The sequence below is a fragment of the Archocentrus centrarchus genome, chromosome 7 (assembly GCF_007364275.1).
Source record: "Archocentrus centrarchus isolate MPI-CPG fArcCen1 chromosome 7, fArcCen1, whole genome shotgun sequence".
Taxonomy (NCBI): domain Eukaryota; kingdom Metazoa; phylum Chordata; class Actinopteri; order Cichliformes; family Cichlidae; genus Archocentrus; species Archocentrus centrarchus.
This window is the reverse complement of record NC_044352.1, coordinates 25,728,263-25,749,849: the sequence shown is the minus strand read 5'-3', so window position 1 is coordinate 25,749,849 and position 21,587 is coordinate 25,728,263. Positions and strand designations below refer to the sequence as shown.

Sequence of the window (21,587 nt, the reverse complement as noted above, 5' to 3'; positions counted from 1 at the left end):
CAAAAAACATTTTCTTTTCCAGTATTGTGCAGATGATCATTGTGCAGGAGTTCATGCACAAACAATACTGAAAAGAATTGGAAACAAATGGAAAAAAGACACCCCCCCTCATGTGCATTACTTTGAGAAAAATTGGAGAAATGTGTCAGATCAGTATCCCTCCTACTTCATTGTCCTGTTTAACAGAGATGATCAAAGGCATTCCTGTGTTATTATACTGTGACATGTTGTGTATCTAATGGATATCTACTGTGCACCACCATTCCATTCTAGTCAAATCCTATCTGCCATTAACTTTATTAAAATTTCCTGGATCTCTTGGAGTCTTTGCTCTGTTCTCTTTTGAACCAAAGTTCTAGCTTCCACCAGCTTTTATAACAGCTCAGTTATTTTTTTTTAAAGTTAAGTGACCTCCAAAAACTACGTCATGTGTCAGATGGGGTACATCTCTGCACCCTGGTAACAGCAAATTGAACTACTGAGCTAAATAGATTCAGTGCTTCGGCCTAACCAAACAGCAAGTAAATGGACTGGTTCTTATATAGAATTCAGGCACTTTTTTTCTACATCCATGTGCTTTCTATCTAACATTCACACTCCCATGAATGCATCGGACAGAAACTTGGGGTTCAGTATCTTGCCCAAGGATACTTTGGCATGCAGACTGGGATCAAACCACCAACTTTCTGATTAGTAGGTGACCTGCTCTACCTCCTGAGCTACAGTCACTTGTACTTTAGTGAAAGCAAAACCTAAAAAATGGTCTCAGTCAAGACTCCAGTCCCAGTTGAAAGTCTCTGTCTCTTATCATGGACTTTGTCTGTATTTCATAGAGGAAACAGTCCCATATGTCATTTAAGTAACGCTTACATCAACTGTTTCAGACGTCAGGAACAAATGAGAAAATATGTTCGCTTAATTCCAGGACATGTTGAGAGATTTAATAATATGCACCTTACAAGTGTAAAAATATGCTGTGAAACAAACCTCAACATTTCAGCTTTAAGGATTCACAACGATCACAGCAACACTGACTAAACTCTTCTTTTCATTTCCACACACATTATACTTCACCTAAACTGCTTTAATAAGCAATGTTTGAATGACAACAGATGCCAAAAGAGCAGCACAGATAAAATACCAAAGAAATACTGTAGAGCAGGTTAATCATCTTTAGAAGGAACAAAGAGGGAAAGGAGAAAAAGACATCGACACAGCAGAACAATGCAGCATTGTAGAACGTGAAGGCCAGACTTAGAGCTCAAGCTGCTGTGAGGTCACAGCCTGCTTTTTCCTCACTGTTTCAGCTAATGAGTCACTGGCAGGTCAAAGGTTGTCCAGCGAACCCTTTAACCCTCACAGACACACAAACACACCCAACCCTTCCAACCCCCCCACACATATATACATGCAAATCAGACAATGAGGAAAAGTGATTGCTAGCATCAGTCACCTCATTCTTTTGGGATCTTTTCAGGGCCTCTCATGCATCTTTTCTGTACCCTCCTGATCGCTCCCCTTTGTCACATCAAAGACTTTACTTTGTCAACCTGCTGCTCTGCTGACTGCCTCACCTTTCTCTGCCCCCTGACACACACACACACACACACACACACACACACACACACACACACACACACACACACACACACACACACACACACACGCACACACACACACACACACACATAACCTTCAGTGGTTCAGAACAAAGGCCTGCCATTCAGCCTTTAAAACCTGCCAGGGGATTAAAGATGGAGTTGTTACATTTACACAGAAACTGAGTATACTGCATCCTCAAACCACCTTTACTCCAAAAAAATGTGACTCATGTTATTATTGCAGTTAAAACAAAGACAATTAATTTGACTTCTAACTGTCCAAACGATCCAGACACACAGCTGTTTGTGTTATCAGCGTCTGCAGTTGACAGCAGGATTCATACGCCAAGCACAAGAGACTAACGACTAACAAAGTAAAACAGGAAGTAAAGAAACAGAGACGACAGACTTTAAATTACAAAATTAACAGGAAACAAGGTACACAGGGAGGTAAGCTAAACCCAAAACTCAGTGACTGAAATATCAAATCTAACATGAGCAAAATCCAAAAGCTATACAAAAACTAAGACGACCCGAGAATGTAAACACGATACACCAGCCAGGAAAAGTAAAAGGATACAAAACTCAAAATACAACACAAGAATACAAAATACAAAACCCCAGGGTTCATGATCGGCAGGCGGATGTTACACTGGCCTGTCTGGGCAGAAGAAGACAAGAGCCAAAGGGATGGATAAATGCTTATACGTGCTTTAGTATGTGACTGTGTTAGAAAGATTGTGCTGATGATATCGTGTTTTGACCAGTTTTGTAATCACAATATAGACAATCAATCCCATGGCAATAATTATATTGTCCACACCAGTCCACAGATAGTAATGTCATTTTATGGGCCAGTCTTCTCAAAGCTTGGCATTTGGAAGACAGGAGGAAAAATGTACCATCCATTATCTTAGTGTACAGTAAATCTTTTTTTTTTTCTAGCACTCCTGAGATCCATCTCAGTGTAACCCGACTCTGAGATGAACAGATGTGTCTATGAATCAATAACATGCTCCCTTGACAAGGCAAGGAGGCAAAAGAAAGAAGCTGGGTTGCTGAAAAAAAGAGGACAAAGAATTAAAAACAACAGCAACAAAAAAATGGTTTGAAAAGATGTCTTACAAAAATAAAATGGATAGTTAAACATCAGTTTATCTTATTTTTTCATTTAGCTTATCTACATTCCCCTCTCTAAATGAAAATCAAGTAACCAGAAAAAACTTCACAGAGAGGTTTTTCATAACTGACATTGTAGGAAAAACAGTGTGTGAGGCTGTGTGAGGCTGTGTGAGGCTGTGTGAGGTGCATCTGTGGGCTAAACCAAACAGACAGAAAGCTCAAGTTTACCACAATGTAGGTATTTTCTGTATTTACAGGTAAATACTACCAGTATGTCAGGCTTTATATATATTTCTGAGTCAGGATTTATATGATTCATGAAGAGAGAAAAGAAAAGTGACTCCAAACATCTTTAAGTTGCTAATAACAGGTACGATGTGTGTGTCTTTCAGTCTGACTGTGTGAACTACGTGAAGATTGTACACCACTATAACCGCACCCACTTATATGCCTGTGGAACAGGAGCTTTCCACCCCACCTGTGCCTTTGTAGAGGTGGGACACAGGATGGAGGTGAGGACTATACAGAACACCACCAACAGCAAATCTCAAAACTGAAACTCAACCCCCAAATTACTGAAGGATTATGGCAAAACAAAACCCACAAATATGACCTTAAAATCTATTTCTTCTTGTCCTCTGTCTCCATCAGGACCACGTGTTCAGGATTGACCCCTCTAAGGTGGAGGACGGGAAAGGAAAGAGTCCGTATGATCCTCGACATAACGCTGCCTCCGTGCTTGTCGGTAACTGAACCCATTCACATTAATATGTGACGATTGCGCGAGAATCATCAGTTCTGTGTCTTTAAATTGTGCCCATACAGCTGCAAAAGTGTAACATAGTGCAAATGCATTGTCCAAACAGTGTGTGATTGCCTAATTCTGTCTCCTAGGTGATGAGCTGTATGCAGGTGTGGCCACAGACTTAATGGGAAGGGACTTCACCATCTTCAGAAGCCTGGGGAAACGCCCCTCTATCCGCACTGAGCAGCATGATTCAAGATGGCTTAACGGTGCATTTTTGCCCTTATGTGTCAGATTAGGCATGCGCTCCATTGAGATGACTTACATGAAGAACTGCAGCACATTGAGAGAAAAGGCTATTTTGACCGATAGTGTTCTTTGATTCTGTCTGCCAGAACCAAAGTTTGTTGGTTCCTTTTGGGTCCCTGAAAGTGAGAACCCAGATGACGACAAGGTCTTTTTCTTCTTCCGGGAGACGGCTGTTGAGGCTCAAGGGCTGGGAAAGTCCACCTACTCCAGAATCGGACAGCTGTGCAGAGTAAGATGACCACTGTGTATCACATTCACTCAGCCAGACTATTTGACAGCTCCGCTCTGTGGAGTGGGGAAAATAATTATTTGATCCTCCACTGAATTTTATAAATTTGCTCACTTCCAAAGAAAAGAACAGTCTCGAATTTTTATGATAGTTTCATTTTAATGGAGGGACCAAAAAAAATAACATAAAAGTTATAAACAGTGGCAATTTCAGACACTCCTGATCTCAACTTATGTGTATAAAACACACATGCCCACAGAATCATATACGGTAATGAAACGACCAGTGGACACTATTCTTACCGCCTTCCTTCACACGCTGACAGATGGAAATCTAACATCCTCATAAATGACTGTTTTGTCTTCAATCAGAATGATATGGGCGGTCAGCGAAGTCTGGTGAACAAGTGGACAACGTTTCTCAAGACCCGTCTGATCTGCTCGGTACCGGGAGCTGATGGCAGTGACACGTACTTTGATGAGCTGCGTAAGTACAGTAAACTGTTCCAGCTGTCAGTGGTACAAATACTGTACTGTATGAACTAATTTATGATGAAAAGTATGCTGGGTAAGTACAGTATAACATAAATGAAAGCGCAGAAGTGCAATAAATTCAATTTAAAGCCATCATGTGTGCTTTTAACCTTGGATGAAGTTTATTTTGACCTCACCCTCAATTCACCGGATGTCTTTCTCCTCATAAAGTTTCTTGTCGGTATCACAAAAAACATTGCTTTGTTCTAATGTTTTTATTTACTGTCACCACTTCCAGCACTGCCAGTCTAAGATCGTATGCATTTGAATTTGGGAGTCTTAAAAGCAAAAAATAAATAAAATGGACCGATTTTCCAATCCGGCTTTTGGATTTTTACCCAGAAGGACATTCTGGGGATGCAAATGGAGAAAAGATCCTGGAAAGCATATTAAAAAGGATTTCTGACCTCAATTATAGATTACCATTCAGCCCCACATTCCTGCAGACTTGGAGAAAGCATGAGTGAGAGATTAATCGGTAATAGGTTCTGGCCTCATTGGAAGCCGGTGTTTTTACTTTGGGTTCAAAGAAATTTACAGGCTCGTCTCTGGTGACTCTTCATATCACAAAAAACTAGAATGTGTTTTCATGAGATGGGATCCAGAAGCGAGATCAAATTTATGAAGGATGGACTGAACCCTGTGATCTTGTTCAGGCAACTGTAACAAACTGACTGTCCTGTACACCTCCAAAACTTCCCATATCGTCCTCTCACGTGGCGGTGCCACTGTTGCCCTGCATGGCTGCCTGCTGGTTCAACCGCAGACCGATCCTTTTTGGCTCCATGTGGATATTTATGAGCTGGGAGCCTAGATGCCAATTTCTAACCACATTTTGCCGTTGTAATAAAATAAATGTCTGGTGAAATATAGTGTGATTCTACTTAAAGGACAAAAAAATAAATCATGTTTGTTCCTCTGCAAAAACTGGCCCTTTGTTGAACCCGTCCTCTGAACAGTGTTCAGTCATGACCCGCGTCCACGGGAAGGCATACAGCAACATGCAAGTGCAATATTAGGCACATTTTTGGCCTTTTAAAGAAACAGTAAAAACTTATCTGCAAAAAAAAAGATAGATGTAGCTGCAAGGATGTCACCCATTTTTTTTTTTTTTTTTGTGGACATTTAGAAATCTTATGTTTGGCATTTTGACAAGCCCCATTTTGTTTTTGTTTTAAAACTGATTTATTATACGGCCTGTTCATAATAAACTTTGATGGTGTTTTTCCCTACAGTGCAGGATCTAGTTTTGGATGTTACGCCATCAGAGTGTAGACTAACAGTGAGTCTGTCGTGGGGATCAGGAAATCTTAGTGGGACTCTGACACCAAGCCACTGTGACGTTTAAACATGGTCTCAAGTTGTCATCCAGAAGTTTTTTATTTTTTTTTAATCAGGAATATTGCTTTGAAATATAAATAATAAAGCATTTAAGAACTTTTTATAGGGGTTTACCTTTAAAAATGAGTCAGCAGGTATAATAAAAAGGTAGAGACCACATTATTCAATTATCTATAGTTATGGATTTACTATTTTATAAATGAGAAATTAATTGCAGGTATCACTAATAAAATATAATAATAATTAAAAAAAAGAATCATTGTTATTATGTAATGTCTCCCAAACCTGCAGTCATGCGATTTGTGGAGCAGCTGCACGAGTTTTAGCTCTCCAGATCTTTCTGATAGAGCTCTCTGGTCATATCTGAGGGCTATAATATGATCCGTCTTTGTGCTTATCTCATGACATAGTGAAAGGAAAACTAAGTGGTTTAGTCTAAAGTCTGAATTACCCTTAGGCTACATCTGTCCATCAAATTCCTGCATGAACTTTCAGTCTCTCGTTTTGACCTTGATTTTTTCCAGCTATGTAAAAACAAATAAATTAAATTCTAATAATTTTAAAAATGCGTTAATCTGAAGCCTTTGTTCTATTTAAATATGTGCACCATGTTATGTTTTTAGCAATTAATTATAAGTTGGAGCAGTGGAAGTACAGTTCGTGGATCAAGACTCAGAAATGTGCTCGTTTATGGAGAGCACGACCTGACAAGTGAAATTAAATTTAATGAGACTCAGGTTTGTTTAAAAGAATTTTATAAACTGCATGAACCTGCAGAGGGTTTAGTTCCATGTCCTGACCCTCAGTTATCAGTAACATGTCTCTTTAAAGTACTTAGACATGGCCGTAGGGTTTTGTTTATCTTTCACTCAACCTTTGACCTCTGGACTACTGCCACCTGACCAGTGTGTGTGTGTGTGTGTGTGTGTGTGTGTGTGTGTGTCTGTGTGTGTCCATCCTCAGGCGATGTATTCCTGCTACAAACAAGGGACAGAAAGAACCCCCTGGTTTACACCGTCTTTTCTACTTCCAGGTCAGAATCTATTCATATTGTGTGTGTGTGTGTGTGTGTGTGTGTGTGTGTGTGTGTGTGTGTGTGTGTGTGTGTGTGTGTGTCTGTGTGTGTGTGTGTGTGTGTGTGTGTGTGTGTGTGTGTGTGTGTGTGTGTGTGCGTGCATGTCTGCATGTCTGCAAGTGAGAAGAGAGGGATGTATTGGGTATATTATGTGTGTTTTTTTTTTTGCATCTAATCAAATTCCCCCTGTCCACCAGCAGCAGTGTGTTTAAAGGCTCAGCTGTGTGTCTTTACTCCATGAATGACATCCGGAGGGCCTTCCTGGGGCCCTTTGCTCACAAAGAGGGGCCCAACTACCAGTGGGTCCCCTTCCAGGGAAAAGTGCCCTATCCCCGCCCCGGAATGGTATGTCAATAATCCTAAATGCCCATCAGCAGAACAGTGTCTGAGTTGTCAACAGTGAAATTGTGGCTAATCAGTAAATGTGGGAAACTTTTACCTGCTATGTTTTACACTTGGAGTACACAACATTTATTTGAGAAGTTTAGTTACTAGATACAATGTAAGAAATCTGATTTTAAGACCTGTCCACAAAACATATAATCATCTTATTAACTCATCTACTATAACTGGCACAGGTAAAAACAAATGATGAAAAAAAAAAACATACATAAATGTTACTGAATACACTTACTGGAATCATTATTCACTGTTAAAAATTGTTTTCTTCCAAAACCCCTTCATGATCCCCCCCCCCCCCCCCCCCCCCCCACCCCCCCAATCAATATGTGCTTATTATGGGCCTTACATTCAGCTTAGCACACAAGTGTAGCATCAGCAGGATTTGTTATGCAGAGCTTCAGCTGTTACTGCCACTGGAGAACAATCCCTATTGTATGACTGTAGAATAGTAATTGTATTTGGCCTACAGAAAACCCTCCATCACGCCATCATTACCTCGCTGGATTGAAAAATTAGCAGAACAAATCAGATTTTAAGAAAGCAATCATGCTTACAATTGCATTTATGCAAACCCGCACATAATGCTGATTCTGATTTAAAATGCACGAACCACAAAAAAACAAACTAAGACTCAATATGCTGCAAATTAATTAAAAAGAAAACATGGAATTGTATAAAAATTTATAGATGCTGCATGATACTAAATTACAATTCAGCATTCAGAAAATCCAGGACTGGAATTTTAATTAAAGAGAGTGGCTGGACTCGGATCTGGGGTAAATCTCTTTTAAGTCCTTGAGACCCATCACACCATAATCATCTCTCTGTGGCCTGCTGAACTGTGGCTTTGTGTACTTCAGGTCAGCTAAAGTGCTGAGAAGTTCGGCACTTAATTTCAGTTTACATCCACAAAGTTTACTCATGAAATATCAGTCATTATGCAATGACCGAGTCCAAACATAGTAAATAGGAGAGCACTGACTTGAATGCATGTTCACACATTCAATTCCCAAAAACAATGTAAAAACTAAAAGTAAAAAAATCTTTTATTTGCGTCCCCACTGAAGTTCAGCAAAGTGTGCTGACCTAAGTTTATTTTGGTATGTCTCATCATGTTTTTACCCTGAAATATTAATTTGATTTTCCTTCTTTAGTGCCCCAGCAAGACATTCGGCAGCTTTGAGTCAACAAAGGGTTTCCCAGATGATGTGATTCAGTTTGCGCGCCACCACCCTCTAATGTATAACCCGGTCTACCCTATGACCCGGCGGCCCATCTTCATCAGGACCAATGTGGACTACAGCTTTACACAGATCGCTGTGGACAGAGTCAATGCTGCTGATGGACAGTATGATGTCATGTTTATTGGCACAGGTGAATGAGCAGTTTTCACTTCTAACTCTAGCTTTAAACGTGAAAATGATTATATTAGTTAAAGGGTCATGTGTGTGTGTCTGTTTGTGTTATTTCAGATAAAGGGACTGTACTAAAGGTGATCAGCGTCCCCAAAGAAAGCTGGAACAACATGGAGGAACTTCTACTGGAGGAGCTGGAGGTTTTCAAAGTAAGAATGCTATGCTAATATTGATACAGTGCAGTCAGAATACGTTACAATAAATGTGTCCTAACACTTTGTCATTATGAGATACTCTTAGAGCCATTAAATCTTTACAGAAAGTCCTAAAATTAACGGATCATTCACACTTGCATGCCTTTTATTTGCCACAGAATTAAGAAGAAGAACTTTCTCTGCTAGAATGACCTGTGCAAAATTATTATTAGCCTATATATGTGGTGATAAGTGGATTTTAAGGATATTTTAAGCAGACAGTTGTCTTAAGTCAGTAACACAGTACTCTTCAATCTTCCAATCAGCCAGTCCACCTTTTTAAAATGGGGCATTGTACTCATTGTGGTATTTGATGTAATGGATAAGCAACTGCTAATATTATTAAGAAGTTTAAAGTATATAGGGATTCCCTGGACATGGCCTGAAGAGGAAAATTGAAACAAAGGATAGTTTGAATGAAAAAAGAAGGAAAACTTGTGTTAATTTGGGTCAAACCTGTAGCATGTTAATTAATTTGCTAAATCTCCTCTGCTCCCCAGGATGCCTCATCCATCATCAACATGCAGCTCTCCTCAAAAAGGGTACCTTTGTTTTTAAGCTCCGTTTCAAACAATGCAGCATGTTATCATTTTTAGTTGATTAACCATTTCCTCGTCACAGTGATCACATATCTACATTTAGAAACTGCTTTGCCTGTTTATCTGCTCAGCAGTACATTTATGTGAATTCATTATTATCAACCAGAGCCACCATAAATTGCCAGAGTTGACACATGGATGGTATTTCTGGAACACGAGCTTTTGGGCTGCTTTTAACTCTGAATCGAGCAGGTTTTAAATGTCTCTCTTTACTCGCTATGTTTTCACAGCAACAGCTGTATGTTGGCTCTGACACAGGCATCGCCCAGATTCCACTTCACCGCTGCAGCGTATATGGGAAGGCCTGCGCTGAGTGCTGCCTGGCCAGAGACCCATACTGTGCCTGGGATGGAACTTCCTGTACTCGCTACCTGCCAAACACAAAGAGGTCTTTAACACTAAAATGATACATAACAGAGGACCTTTACTTTGAAAGAAAAAAAAAAAGATAAACTGTATTTGCAAATACAGTCATATAATAAAGAATTCCTGACTCTTTACAGACGTTTTCGTCGCCAGGATGTGAGGAATGGAGACCCCAACACTCTTTGTTCAGGAGGTACAATTACTTCACCATTACCATATCTACAACAATGATTTTTGTGGCTTGTACACATACTAGGAGAACTGTTGTTATTCTTGGTTGTTAAAAATTAGCCATGCAAGCTCTGGCAGCTGTGATTGGTTTTATAGACTAACTGCTGTGTATTTATATTCAAGTATTAAAAAACAAAGCCTCACTCTGATCCTGCTCTGACTCACTGAGAAGCTTGGCATCTGACATCTGACTGTCCTTATGCCAAATAATCTAAAATATCCCCCTCCTTCACCCCTAGTGACCTCTGTCCTCTCAGACCACAATACCAGCATTCTGTGGCTATCTGTCTTTCTGCCACAGAACTGAATCAGGCTAATCGCTCAAACTGAAGGAGCTCCTGAGTAATGCGATTACATCATGTGGCATGCAAGCTGTGTTGTGTAAAACTAATGAAGGTCAGAGTAATTGTCTGTGATGAGATTGGCACTACCCCAAAGTGCAATGAAGTGCTGATCAGGAGTCTGTTTGGCAGTTTGTAGACCATTGTTTCACCAGTAATCTGTGTAATCCTCTCCCCCAATGCTGGTCTTGATGTACTGTAGGCTGACTTCTAAGTTTTTGAGTACTTTGTGCAATTTATGGCTGAGGTTAACATTTAGGGCAGATTTATTGAGATCCTTCATTTTAGAAACCTATATGACCAAGTCTTGCCAGTTCATCCAGCCATCCCCTTTAAGTACCGGCAGATATTTGTACAGCAGTATATTGTTATGAATGCATTGAAGAATTTGCTCAGAAGACTGAATAACATCAAATTTTATAAATTTATAAATTAGGGAAAATGTTTTAAAATTAGCCCCAGCATGATTCTACCACACCTTTCTTTTGTCCAGTCCTATTCTTCCATCTCTTGCCTCATATGATCATTTACACCCCCTGTGACATTTTAGCATTGTCCCATCATATCCTGCCTGTTTCTGCTCTCTTATTCTAGCCTGGTCCCGTTTTGCCATTAGTGAGCATGTGTCCTGAGCTACAATCGACTCATTTTTTCTTTGTCTCTGCTGCCCCCTGCAGATCATCATAAGCACCGTATTGCAGAGAAGAAGCTGTATGGAGTAGAGGGAAGTAGCACTTTCTTAGAGTGCATCCCCAAATCCCTTCAGGCCAGAGTCAACTGGACCTTCCAGAAAAATCCGCAGAATCGACGAGAGGAGGTAAGAGGGAGGGTTGATTCTGGAAGATGGCCGAGAAGTTAGAAAAGTATATAGCTGTGTTTATAGGTCATGAAAATGTGACGTGTACGTCATCAGATCAGAAATCAAACTCTATAAATGAACTAATTATGAATTAAAGTTACTAGTCAATAGCACCTTTACAGTTATGGAACTTGACTTGTCAAAGGCGGTGCTGAAACATCTCGTTTCTCCTCATGATTTAAGTCAAATCTTTTGGTTTTCAGGTACATCTAGATGAGCGCATCCTCCAGACAGACAGAGGTCTTCTGATTCGTCGTGTCCTAAAAAGAGATATTGGCATCTACCAGTGCCATGCAATGGAGCATGGCTTCAGCCAAACCTTACTCGGCATCACTTTAGAACTTGTACCTTCAACATCTTCCTTTGTCTCCAATCTACCTTCTGATGCACCTGTTCGATTAGACCCCCGCAGCGGAGGTGGACCCCCAATGACCAATCAGAAGCTTTGGTACCGGGACTTTATGCAGCTGGTGGACCATCCTAACCTAAGCACAGTTGACCAGATTTGCGAGCAGGTTTGGGCACGCAGGAACACCGATGGTGACCAGGTTGGTAAGGATGTCACACCTCTGCGTCCTGCTGTCCGTCCAACTAACAAGAAATGGAAGCATCTTCAGGAGATAAGGAAGGGGAGGAACCGTCGGACCCACGACGGGAAACCAAACCCTCGTTCGCCACGCAGTGCAGGAGAGTAACGATGCAGAGAAAGAAGGAGAGCAAGAAAAGAATGACTGACTCAAGAAGAAAGCAGGAGAATGACAGAGACTGAGAGACCAAGAACTCCTGGAGGTGTTCACGCATACAGATACACCCACATAAGCACACACATACACACATGGACACACAGCACCTCCTCTATTGTGTATATTTATCTATGGATGCCCCCACTATATGGTAGCCCAGCCCCTGAGTCCTCATCCCACTGGCCAGTCCCTGCATGTGCTGCCTTACTGCTCAAACTGATTCTGCACGATCCCTTTACATAGTTCCACTAGATTAGTCAGTTTACTAGCAGATACATGGGAGTAAACACACATTGATCTGTGGGTAATAAACTCACTGACCTGTCATTCCCTTCACCACTGTCAGTATATGGAAGGTGGGTTCACAGCACAGGATGACCACATCTTAAATTGCCTGCTACAAGCCAATTGCACATTGTGTGTAGTTAGTGGGTCACAATGTGCACACAGTTTTCCTGGACTACACCACATAAACAAATGTAACCCCAAAGTTTTGGATGAACTCTCCAAATGGCATTTCTGACCTGAAGATTTCATGCCAGCGTAGCAAAAGTGTGGACTCGAGTGTTCTGCCCAGTGGGAAGCTAATGGAGCAACTGGAATATACAAAAATGTGACTGGAAACACACGACTATTTATGTTGAATTGCACAGGCAGATAAAAATTGCTACTTATTTATACAAACAGATGAACTTCCTGTGGTGCTGTACATAGGAAGTACACACATAATAACCTCACTTTTCCAAGCAGTCACAAAAGAAAGTGATGCCAGCAGCTTTGGGCACCCTGTGGAGCAGATCATCACGGTAAAAAAAAAAAACTGGTTACATTATATTGTTTCTTTTTTGTTTTGGTTTTCCTTTTAGCAGTTTCCTCAGGCAAGTTGAGGCATGTCACAGCAAACTAAATTACACAATGCAATGCAGGTGGTCATAGTTAGAGAGTAGTCCAGATATGATTATACATATTGCTTTACATACTGGTTTGAACCACTGTAGAAAGAGTAGAGAAAAATCTACTTGAATTCCATGATATGGAAAAAAGAAAGATTAGCTGTTTACAGTGCAAAGACAAAAGATGGAGCACAAAGAAATCAGCCTGAAAGCAAATTAATACATCTAAAAGTTTTATCTGGCCTCTGTTATGTCTACAAATACAAGAAGGACTGGAAGAAGAGCTTTGACATGATCCAAAACCCTCACTCCAAAGGCTAAACATTTGCTGCATTCAAACATTTTGTGCATTAACATTAAAAAGAAATGATGGCGGTTTGGTTTGGGTGAGATGCATTAATATGGCGAGCAGGATGAAGAGGAAGAGGAAAGATATTAGCGGACTTCAAATATGACAACCTGTGTTTCTGGGCTACATTGCAGTATATATATTAGCATGATATTTATGAGTGAGTCTATGATTTTTTTTTTTTTGTATTCTAAGCGGTACTTCATTTGTTTTACACTGTTCTTGCATATATTGTTTGTTTTAAATAGTTATGCAAAGATTTAAATTAAGCGAGTCACAGATTCTTCATTCAGCACAGTAAAATGCACGGAAAGCTGTTCACCGACCCACGATGCATCTTCACTGCAACAGAAAAGAAAAACAGTTCTGACTCTTTACACTGTTGTAATCACTTCCCAATTTAGTGTTACAGTCATTAGTATCACTAATTTCTGCTGCTTAATGATGTCATCCCTACATAATGGACAGTTAGTACTATAAGGTCTTCCTTTTCATGTCTTAGTCTAATCTCTGTGTATTATCTGTATAGAAATCTTTGTTTGTTGGTTGTCTGTGCTAACATTGTGTGTGTAGCCCTGCCCCTAGTGTCCATTGTGTGTACGGGCTCAGATGAAGCCTACCTGTGGTACGATAGTTTAATATATCATAGCCTATCCACATGAAAGAAAGTGAAACTGGCTGGCCTTGTAAAATAAACCATGCATTTCTTTTGCGTTCAGTCTGACTTTCATGATGACTTTATGGTCTATTTATGTTTCTGCCTCAATATATCACGGTTTGAAAGAAACTGGTCAGATTGGGTTTGGTGAGTTAATTCATTCCCAAACTCCCCGCTAAAACTAGGTGGCGTAAACTAGACCCGTGAGTGGATTTTTGATGTGTGGACTCATTGTTGCTGTTATTTATATTCCTTCTTTATAGAGATGTAATTAACTCGTTAAACTGAACCGACTGACGCCTGTAAAAGGGACACTCTGCATTTTGACACCACATCCAGGTAGAGAGGATTTGCTGCATTTAAAAAAATTAAACTTTTTCAATGCAGGAGCAGCAATGCCTGCTTTTTCACCACAGAATTTCTTAAATCATGCTAATATTTAACTCAATAGGGATTTTTATTCCTTTCAAAAATGATTTTTTTTTTAACATTGGTAGTGATGTCAAACTTGCCTGAGTATTCCTTTTCATCCAGCTGTTGTTTTGTGCTTGAAATTGCATGACCAGTGTTAGTGGTTAACGCATTTGACAATGGTGTGGTGGCAAGAAAGAGAGAGGGAAAGAAAGCACAATGTAGAATATTATTATTATTATTATTCCTGTGTATTTATGTGCAAAGATAAGCTGATATGTTGTGGTGGATTTTTATTTTTCCTATACATGTAGATTTACATCTGTGTTGTTCGTGTTCTGCTTAAAATTACTCATCCTCAACATTTTTGTACATTACATCTTCCCAAAAGAGAGTGTCCAGTTAGTCTTTGTTGTTCACGCAGTCCTCCAATCAAACACTCCTGTCGTATCCCATGCCATATGACGCACCCCTGTTTAACAGCTCACAAGGAGAAGCTTGTGTGTGTATATGTGAGGGCGTGTGAATTGTGTGCTTCTGTTTTATGCGTGCATGCGTGTGTGTGTGTGTGTGTGAGAGAGAAAGTCTTGGGGGAAAGCAGAGCTCTGTATATAATGGAAAAAAAAACAGCTGTTTGTAGAGTGGTCAATAGATGAAAGTTCAAAGGTCGAAGGCCAAAGTTAATGTGGTGCACTGTAAAACTCCCAGGTCTTTGTGAAATGTCATGTCGGGTTGTTTTTTTTCATTAACACAATAAAAATATGCAGTTACTTCAAGATTCACTTGTAGTCACTCCTGTTTAATTATCAGAATATGTATTTAGTGAGGTGTTACAAATTTGCTGTATTGCTACTTCCCAGCAGCACATAACTGTTATTAATGCACTTAAAACAACATAACATTAAATTACTTCTAACTTATCAGTGCCTCAGAATGATAATCCATCCATCCATTCTCTTCCACTTATCCAGTTCAGGGTCACGAGGGGGGGGGGTCGCCAGGTCACCAGCCTGTCGCAGGGCTAACACAGAAACACAGGCAACCATTCACACCTATGGGCAATTTAGAATGACCAATTAACCTAATTAATTGGTTTCCTCCCACAGTCTTTGGATTGTGGGAGGAAACTGGAGTACTCGGAGGAAACCCGTGCAGGCATGGGGAGAACATGCAAACTCCACACAGCGAGAGGCCTGGGCCAAGATGAAATCGAATCCAGGCCTTCTAGATGTTATTCCAGCTGTGAGCCAGCAGTGCTAACCAACACGCCACCGTGCTGCCCCTCAGAATATTTCAATTAAAAAAAAATACTTAAACAGGAAAAACAAAGAAACATGCTTACAAACACATTTATTTGAAAATTTCAAATATTGAGTCATCTTCAAATTATTTAATCTAAAAAATGTATTAAAATTAAACAAATTTTAAAAACTTAAACTTTTCATTTACTAGAGCTGGATCATCATCTGTGTTTTAACCACATGGTGGCAGTGTAAGAACTATAATTTTCTCAAGGCTGTATAATGTCACTACTGCAGTGCTGAGAATCACGGCTGGACACTGGAAAAGCTGAAAGCTGATGTTTTATGTAGTAAAACATATGGAAACAGTGTTAATCCTAAAAAATCCAGAACCAAAAAATACATCACAGGAAATCCCACTGCCAAAACCTGAACTGAACCTGAACAGGCATGAAAGGGAAGGTTTACAAGATGGTAGTAAGACCTGCTATGATGTATGTTTAGAGACAGAAGCACTAACAAGAAGACACGAGGCCGAGGTGGAGGTGGCAGAGTTGAAGATGCTGAAATTTTTGTTGAGCATGACCAGGATGGACAAGATGGTGGAGTGAGATGGAGGCAGCTGTGACGACCCCTAAAAGGGATCAGTGTAAAAGAAGAAAACTTTTTGTCATAGTTACTAACTGTGTAGCTTTGTTTATGTGTAACAGTGAACTCATCTCCTGAAGAGAGGATTAGATTTAGTACAGATAGGGGGAAGCATGTCCTAAGTGGCAATTAAAAAAAAAGGAGATGCAAAGTAATGCATGTAAATTGACATTTTATTCGTTTAACCATCTGTAGCCCTCCCTCTCTTACTGTTAAACAACATCTCCATCTTTAACATTAAGAACCACATTCTTCATCCTAATATCGTCATGATATTCCCATTGCCTGTGAACACTGGGAACAAGGACACACATCCACACTGGGACAACACACACCACACACAAAGAAATGAGTAAGACCACTTCCATTCCTTTATGCATGAAAAACATATGTTAAAGTTTTTAAACACAACACAAATGCAGCATGTGGTCACCAGTCATAAACACATAGGAAGCTAAATTGGGTCCATGTTACTCAAACTGGCAACCCATTAGTTCCCCAGTGCGTTCAATGGGCTGCATTATTCTGCATGTTTTAAAACAGGACTGCACTGCTCTGTTCGGTTATAATTGAGGTATAATGATTTTACTGGGTCCCATTTACCCCTCTGTGCCTGTTTATGTGCTCTTTGACTTGTAGCTTTGTGAGTAAAGAGTTTGACTACACATTTGAAGATGTTTTAAAAGAAGCTCACTTGTGTTAAAGTTTTTAACATAAGTGACCATCTTTTCTTATTTGCTGCTTCACTAATGAAGCAGCAGGTAAGAATTTTGATCAAGTCTTTTTAAATGACGTAACCAAAAAAATGCCTTGTGGGGTGCAGTGGTCTGTACTAATCTGGGTGTTTCTAATAGGTATTATGATAAAGATTCACAATTAGAAAGCTATCTGCATGTGTCTCAGTCATTGGCTCTGTGCCTCTCTCTAGTTAGGAAAACAGTATTGTGCAAAAGTCACCCCTCGTTTCTTTATATTTTGCTTCCGAGGCGCTGGAGTGTCATAATTTTTTAAAGTGGCCTTGAGCAATAGTTCTGTAGTCTTTCAAAGTTTTTCTTTGGCTGCTTTTTAACTCCTTTTTAGTCCAGTTCCTGTGCATCGTCATTTTCAGACGAATGTTTTGGGTTTTTTTTTTGTCTTGTTGAGCTGCCTAACAGTGACCTATGACTCATTCAAGCATACAAAGGCACCTAACTCAAGGGTTGAACCAGTATTGTGTCTACACAAAGAACCAGTTTTAAAATGCATCTTCAGGCATTTTGTTACTAGCAGCCTGTTGCAAAAGCACATCATTTGTTCCCATTTCTTTAATTAAATCTATAAACAAAGTCAAAGATAACAGTTATCTTAAAATAGTGTTTTTGCACCAACAAGGTGATTCCCAAAGAACTATACCTGAAAACCTGTAATCTCTTGCTATGCTGTGCAGTGTGCCCCTAAAAGAAAAATCTGTAACAGATGAACAGGATCTGAAAGTTATGTCCTTAAGAAACACAGGAGAGATGCAGCTGGGCTTTCTGTTCATTGAAGCCTCATCAGAAATGGTCTCAGTGGAAGGGAAGGAAGAACGTAAAGCAGGGAGAAAGACTGAGGAATGCCAAAATTACACAAGAACTGGATTGCAAAGCAATATCAGCAGGGCTCACGGAGTGGTGAATCTACATTTGAAATATTTGGTTCAAATCATCAGTATTGTGTACTGAGGTGGCCGAGAGAGCTACAACAGTGAGTGTCTAGATTTTGATTCACTGCCCAACATCATGTGGCAACAACTTCGTTTTTCAGCACAACAGTGATCCCAAGCACACTGTCGATGTAATAAAAACATACCCGGAGAGAAAGCCATACAACTGAATGCTCAGTCATGGATTGGTCTCCTCAGAGCCCACACCTCAAAATTATTGAAGCAGTGTGGGATCATTTTAAGAGAGAACAGAACAAAAGGCCACCAACATCCAAACAAAAGCTTTGAATTTCTTTTAAGAAAGAACTACTCCTGAAGATTACATAAAGAAATGACGAGAAAGCAGCCTGAGAGAGTTCAGGCCAAATAAACTAAGGCCAAATAAACCAAATATTGACTTCCAAGCTTGGTAGACTTGTGCAAACTGGTTTTGCCTTTTATACTGTATTTCTAAGCATGTTTTCACATTTCAATACATTGCCATGCCTGTTTCCCATTTTCCTAGTGAATTATAAAGGAACGAGGGGTGACTCAAGACTTTCACAGTACTGTATTTCCATATCTGAATGTATCATGATAGAGTGAATGGAAGCTGGCACACAGTGACCTCTGTATGAAACAGGATATCACTGAGACTCCAACACACGCAAACTAATGACCTCCATATTATGTTTACATTCAATTTGTCACAGCAGTAAATAAGTATAGAGAAGGCTTTCCAGTGTCATTCAATACCATGCTAAAGAGATCATATAGAATTCAGTGCATTAGTGATCTCATAGCATACTTTAAATAATAATAAAAACTACATATTTTCATCTAAAAGTAAGTGAGTGGATAAAACTACATGACACAGCTCTCTAGTGTTATAGGAGAAATATTTGAAACTGTCTATTACAGTGAATACTGACACAAACTCACAAAAGAAATCCAAAAAAATACTGCACACAGTAAATAAGATGGTGTCACATTTGTTTACAGAAAAGTGAAACTTCAGGTGACAACATAAGGCTACAGTACCTCTAATACTTGATGTGCTTGTTCAGTTTGTCTGTTACTCTTTGGGTGAAACCCTGAAATATGTGTGCCATGGAGACAGAACACATGCTGTATTGGGAGCCTGACAGTCTCCAGGGCAGTGGGCAGTTTAGGGAGGGCTATAAAATGAACTGCCTTTGAAAAGGAAGCAGCTATTGTAAGAATGAATGTGTTACTGCCAGGCTTAGGGAGACTAGTAACAAAATCAACAGCAATGTACAACCCTGGTCTACTCGGGGTGGGCAGAAGTAAAAGCAGACCAACAGGTGGCTGAGAAAGTGCCAACTTCAAGAATAACCTGTAGACTGGGGTCAGGCTGAACAAACACAGAAGTTGAAGCCTTGAGACACTTAAAAGCTGCCTTTGTTTCTGGGGCCCAAACAAAGGACTCTTTAGGTGCTACAATCTTACTGTAGCCTTTAATGAACCTCTTGTAGAAATTAGAAAACCCCAACAAACTTTTAAGCCATCTGCATGACTTAGGAGTGGGTTAGTTAATCACTGATTTGTTTGGGATTGGTCTTCACCTGCCCACTTTCCAGAATATAAACCCAGGAAAGAAACACGATCCATGAAACTTTTTTTTTTTTCAGCCTTTGTATGTAGCTTATTTTTAAATAGTCTTGGAAGCACTCTTCTGGCATGTCATTTGTGTTCCTCCAGGTCTTTGGGGGAAAAAATCCAATTACGCAAATGCAAAAAGATTGAAATAGTTCCTGAGAACACTGCTTACTGTGACCTGAAAAAGTGTCGACACATTTGTTAGTCCAAAAGGCATAACCAGAAATTCACAGCGTCCAAGGTTGAATATTGAAAGCCGTCTTCCATTCATCCCCCTTTTTAATGCATACGAGGTTATAAGAGGTCCTGGGAGCAGGATTAGATGTAACCACCTTTATTGCTGAGGCCTTCCAAATATAACTACAAACTGAAAAGTAGATGGGCTGGACATCAGCCAGGAATAAGTAAAGCTTTCCACACAGAAAAATGGAAAGTAACAATTAACACACCTACACATGTAAACTTGACAAAAACAAGCCTGAGAGAACAGGAATGAAAAAAAAAAACTAAACTATAAACAATACAAAGTCAGAGAACCCCTGAATATCACATAAACAAACAAACAAACCTCAAATCCTGGGTATAAGACCCAGGAACCATGGCACCAGTAATCTAGTCTCTACAAAGAAAAATCAGCTGCAGCTAGCAACTCCCTAACGTATTTTTCCACTGTGTCTCTGTCAGGTTTTGACAGGTTACATGAGTGGCTAGTAGGAAGAGGAGCACTAGGTAACAGAGATACCCCACCAACTGGTATTCTTCAGGAATGAGTGTGAGATCAGCTGGGGGTTCAGTAGAAAGAGGAACAGCTTATCAAGGAACAGCTATGTAGCAGACAGACCGTGGACCCAAAGGGAGGACTCGTGAGACAGGGAGTAAACTCAAAATACAGCTTTAAGGCTGAAAATTCACAAGGTTACACAAAGTCCAAAACATTTACAGTGCAGAAGCAGGAAATCCAAATGAGGGGATAAGTAACAGGTGGGAATGCAGCTGAAGACAATTAAGGTAATGATTCAGGGGGAAGATGAACAACTGCTGTCAAAGTAAAACAGAAAGTAACTAAAAGACCAGATAAAGGTAAGAACTAAAGACTCAATACACACTCATAAGTAAGAGCTCCAAAAAAACCCCCCCAACAACAACAACAACAAAAAAAAACAAATAGAGAATTCTTACAAAAAAAAAAAGGACCTTGGGTCTAAAGCCCAGGGCCATGGCACACCTGGTGCAGAAGGCAGAGCAGAATAAACAGGTAGAAACACAGAAGTTCCTCCATGCCTCCGCCTGCCTAGCCAACCTAGTCAAAAGTTGGATTGTGAAGCTTTAACCATGACTATGGGATTCTGTGATCAAGAGAACAAATAAAGCTCTATACTTTGTGATTACCTGAAACTACCTGCAACATGTTAACTGGGTAAGCTGTTTAAGTGTCTGATTCAGATCCATAAGTGAATGCAAAAATCTAATCGTGACAGCCAGGTATGGATCGTTGATTAGCCAAGCCATTTTGAATAGCAAGAGAGTGTGCAGGCTCTGTAGTCTGGCGAGACTGTTCTGCTATGACAGCAGATGAACAGAAAGAGCACAAGGCAAACTCAGACCCAGTTCAAATGGGTTGTTCACAAAGTCTGAGCTGAATAAAGTATATTTAACTGCAGTTCTGGATTTGGAATAGTGGGCAGGCAGGTAAGTTGAAGGAGGAGAACTAGTCTGTAGCTTACTTTAGAAAATAAAATTTTCTTTAGAAAATCCCTATTTGTCCCACAATGGGGAAATTTCAGTGTAGTAGCGGCAAGCTATTATACAGAGACACAATAGATACTATAAACACAATAAGAAAACACAATAAGAAAGTATGAAAAGATAAAAATAAATAAGAAAATACAAATACAGAATATACAAATAAAAAACTGTATACACTATGTACAGTATAGACAGTATAGACAATGTAAAGACTGTGATCAGTATAGACAATATAGACAATATAGACAATGTGACC

General features: G+C 39.8%; 1 protein-coding gene across 5 annotated transcripts in view; it reads left to right on the top strand.

The window, feature by feature from the left end:
• Positions 1-15,198, top strand: part of sema3b (sema domain, immunoglobulin domain (Ig), short basic domain, secreted, (semaphorin) 3B) — an 80,882-nt gene extending 65,684 nt beyond the window's left edge. For 4 of the 5 annotated variants that reach the window (XM_030732870.1, XM_030732871.1, XM_030732872.1 and 1 more), the window contains 14 exons: positions 3,116-3,235; positions 3,375-3,468; positions 3,618-3,737; positions 3,864-4,006; positions 4,378-4,492; positions 6,844-6,913; positions 7,153-7,300; positions 8,512-8,731; positions 8,830-8,921; positions 9,467-9,508; positions 9,796-9,953; positions 10,069-10,124; positions 11,181-11,320; positions 11,566-15,198. In XM_030732870.1, the coding sequence (XP_030588730.1) occupies positions 3,116-3,235; positions 3,375-3,468; positions 3,618-3,737; positions 3,864-4,006; positions 4,378-4,492; positions 6,844-6,913; positions 7,153-7,300; positions 8,512-8,731; positions 8,830-8,921; positions 9,467-9,508; positions 9,796-9,953; positions 10,069-10,124; positions 11,181-11,320; positions 11,566-12,057 (2,010 nt within the window). In that variant the 3' untranslated portion in view covers positions 12,058-15,198. The remainder of the gene's footprint in view (positions 1-3,115; positions 3,236-3,374; positions 3,469-3,617; positions 3,738-3,863; positions 4,007-4,377; positions 4,493-6,843; positions 6,914-7,152; positions 7,301-8,511; positions 8,732-8,829; positions 8,922-9,466; positions 9,509-9,795; positions 9,954-10,068; positions 10,125-11,180; positions 11,321-11,565) is intronic. The other variant, XM_030732873.1, reaches the window with a different exon arrangement.
• The last annotated feature ends 6,389 nt before the right edge of the window (positions 15,199-21,587 follow it).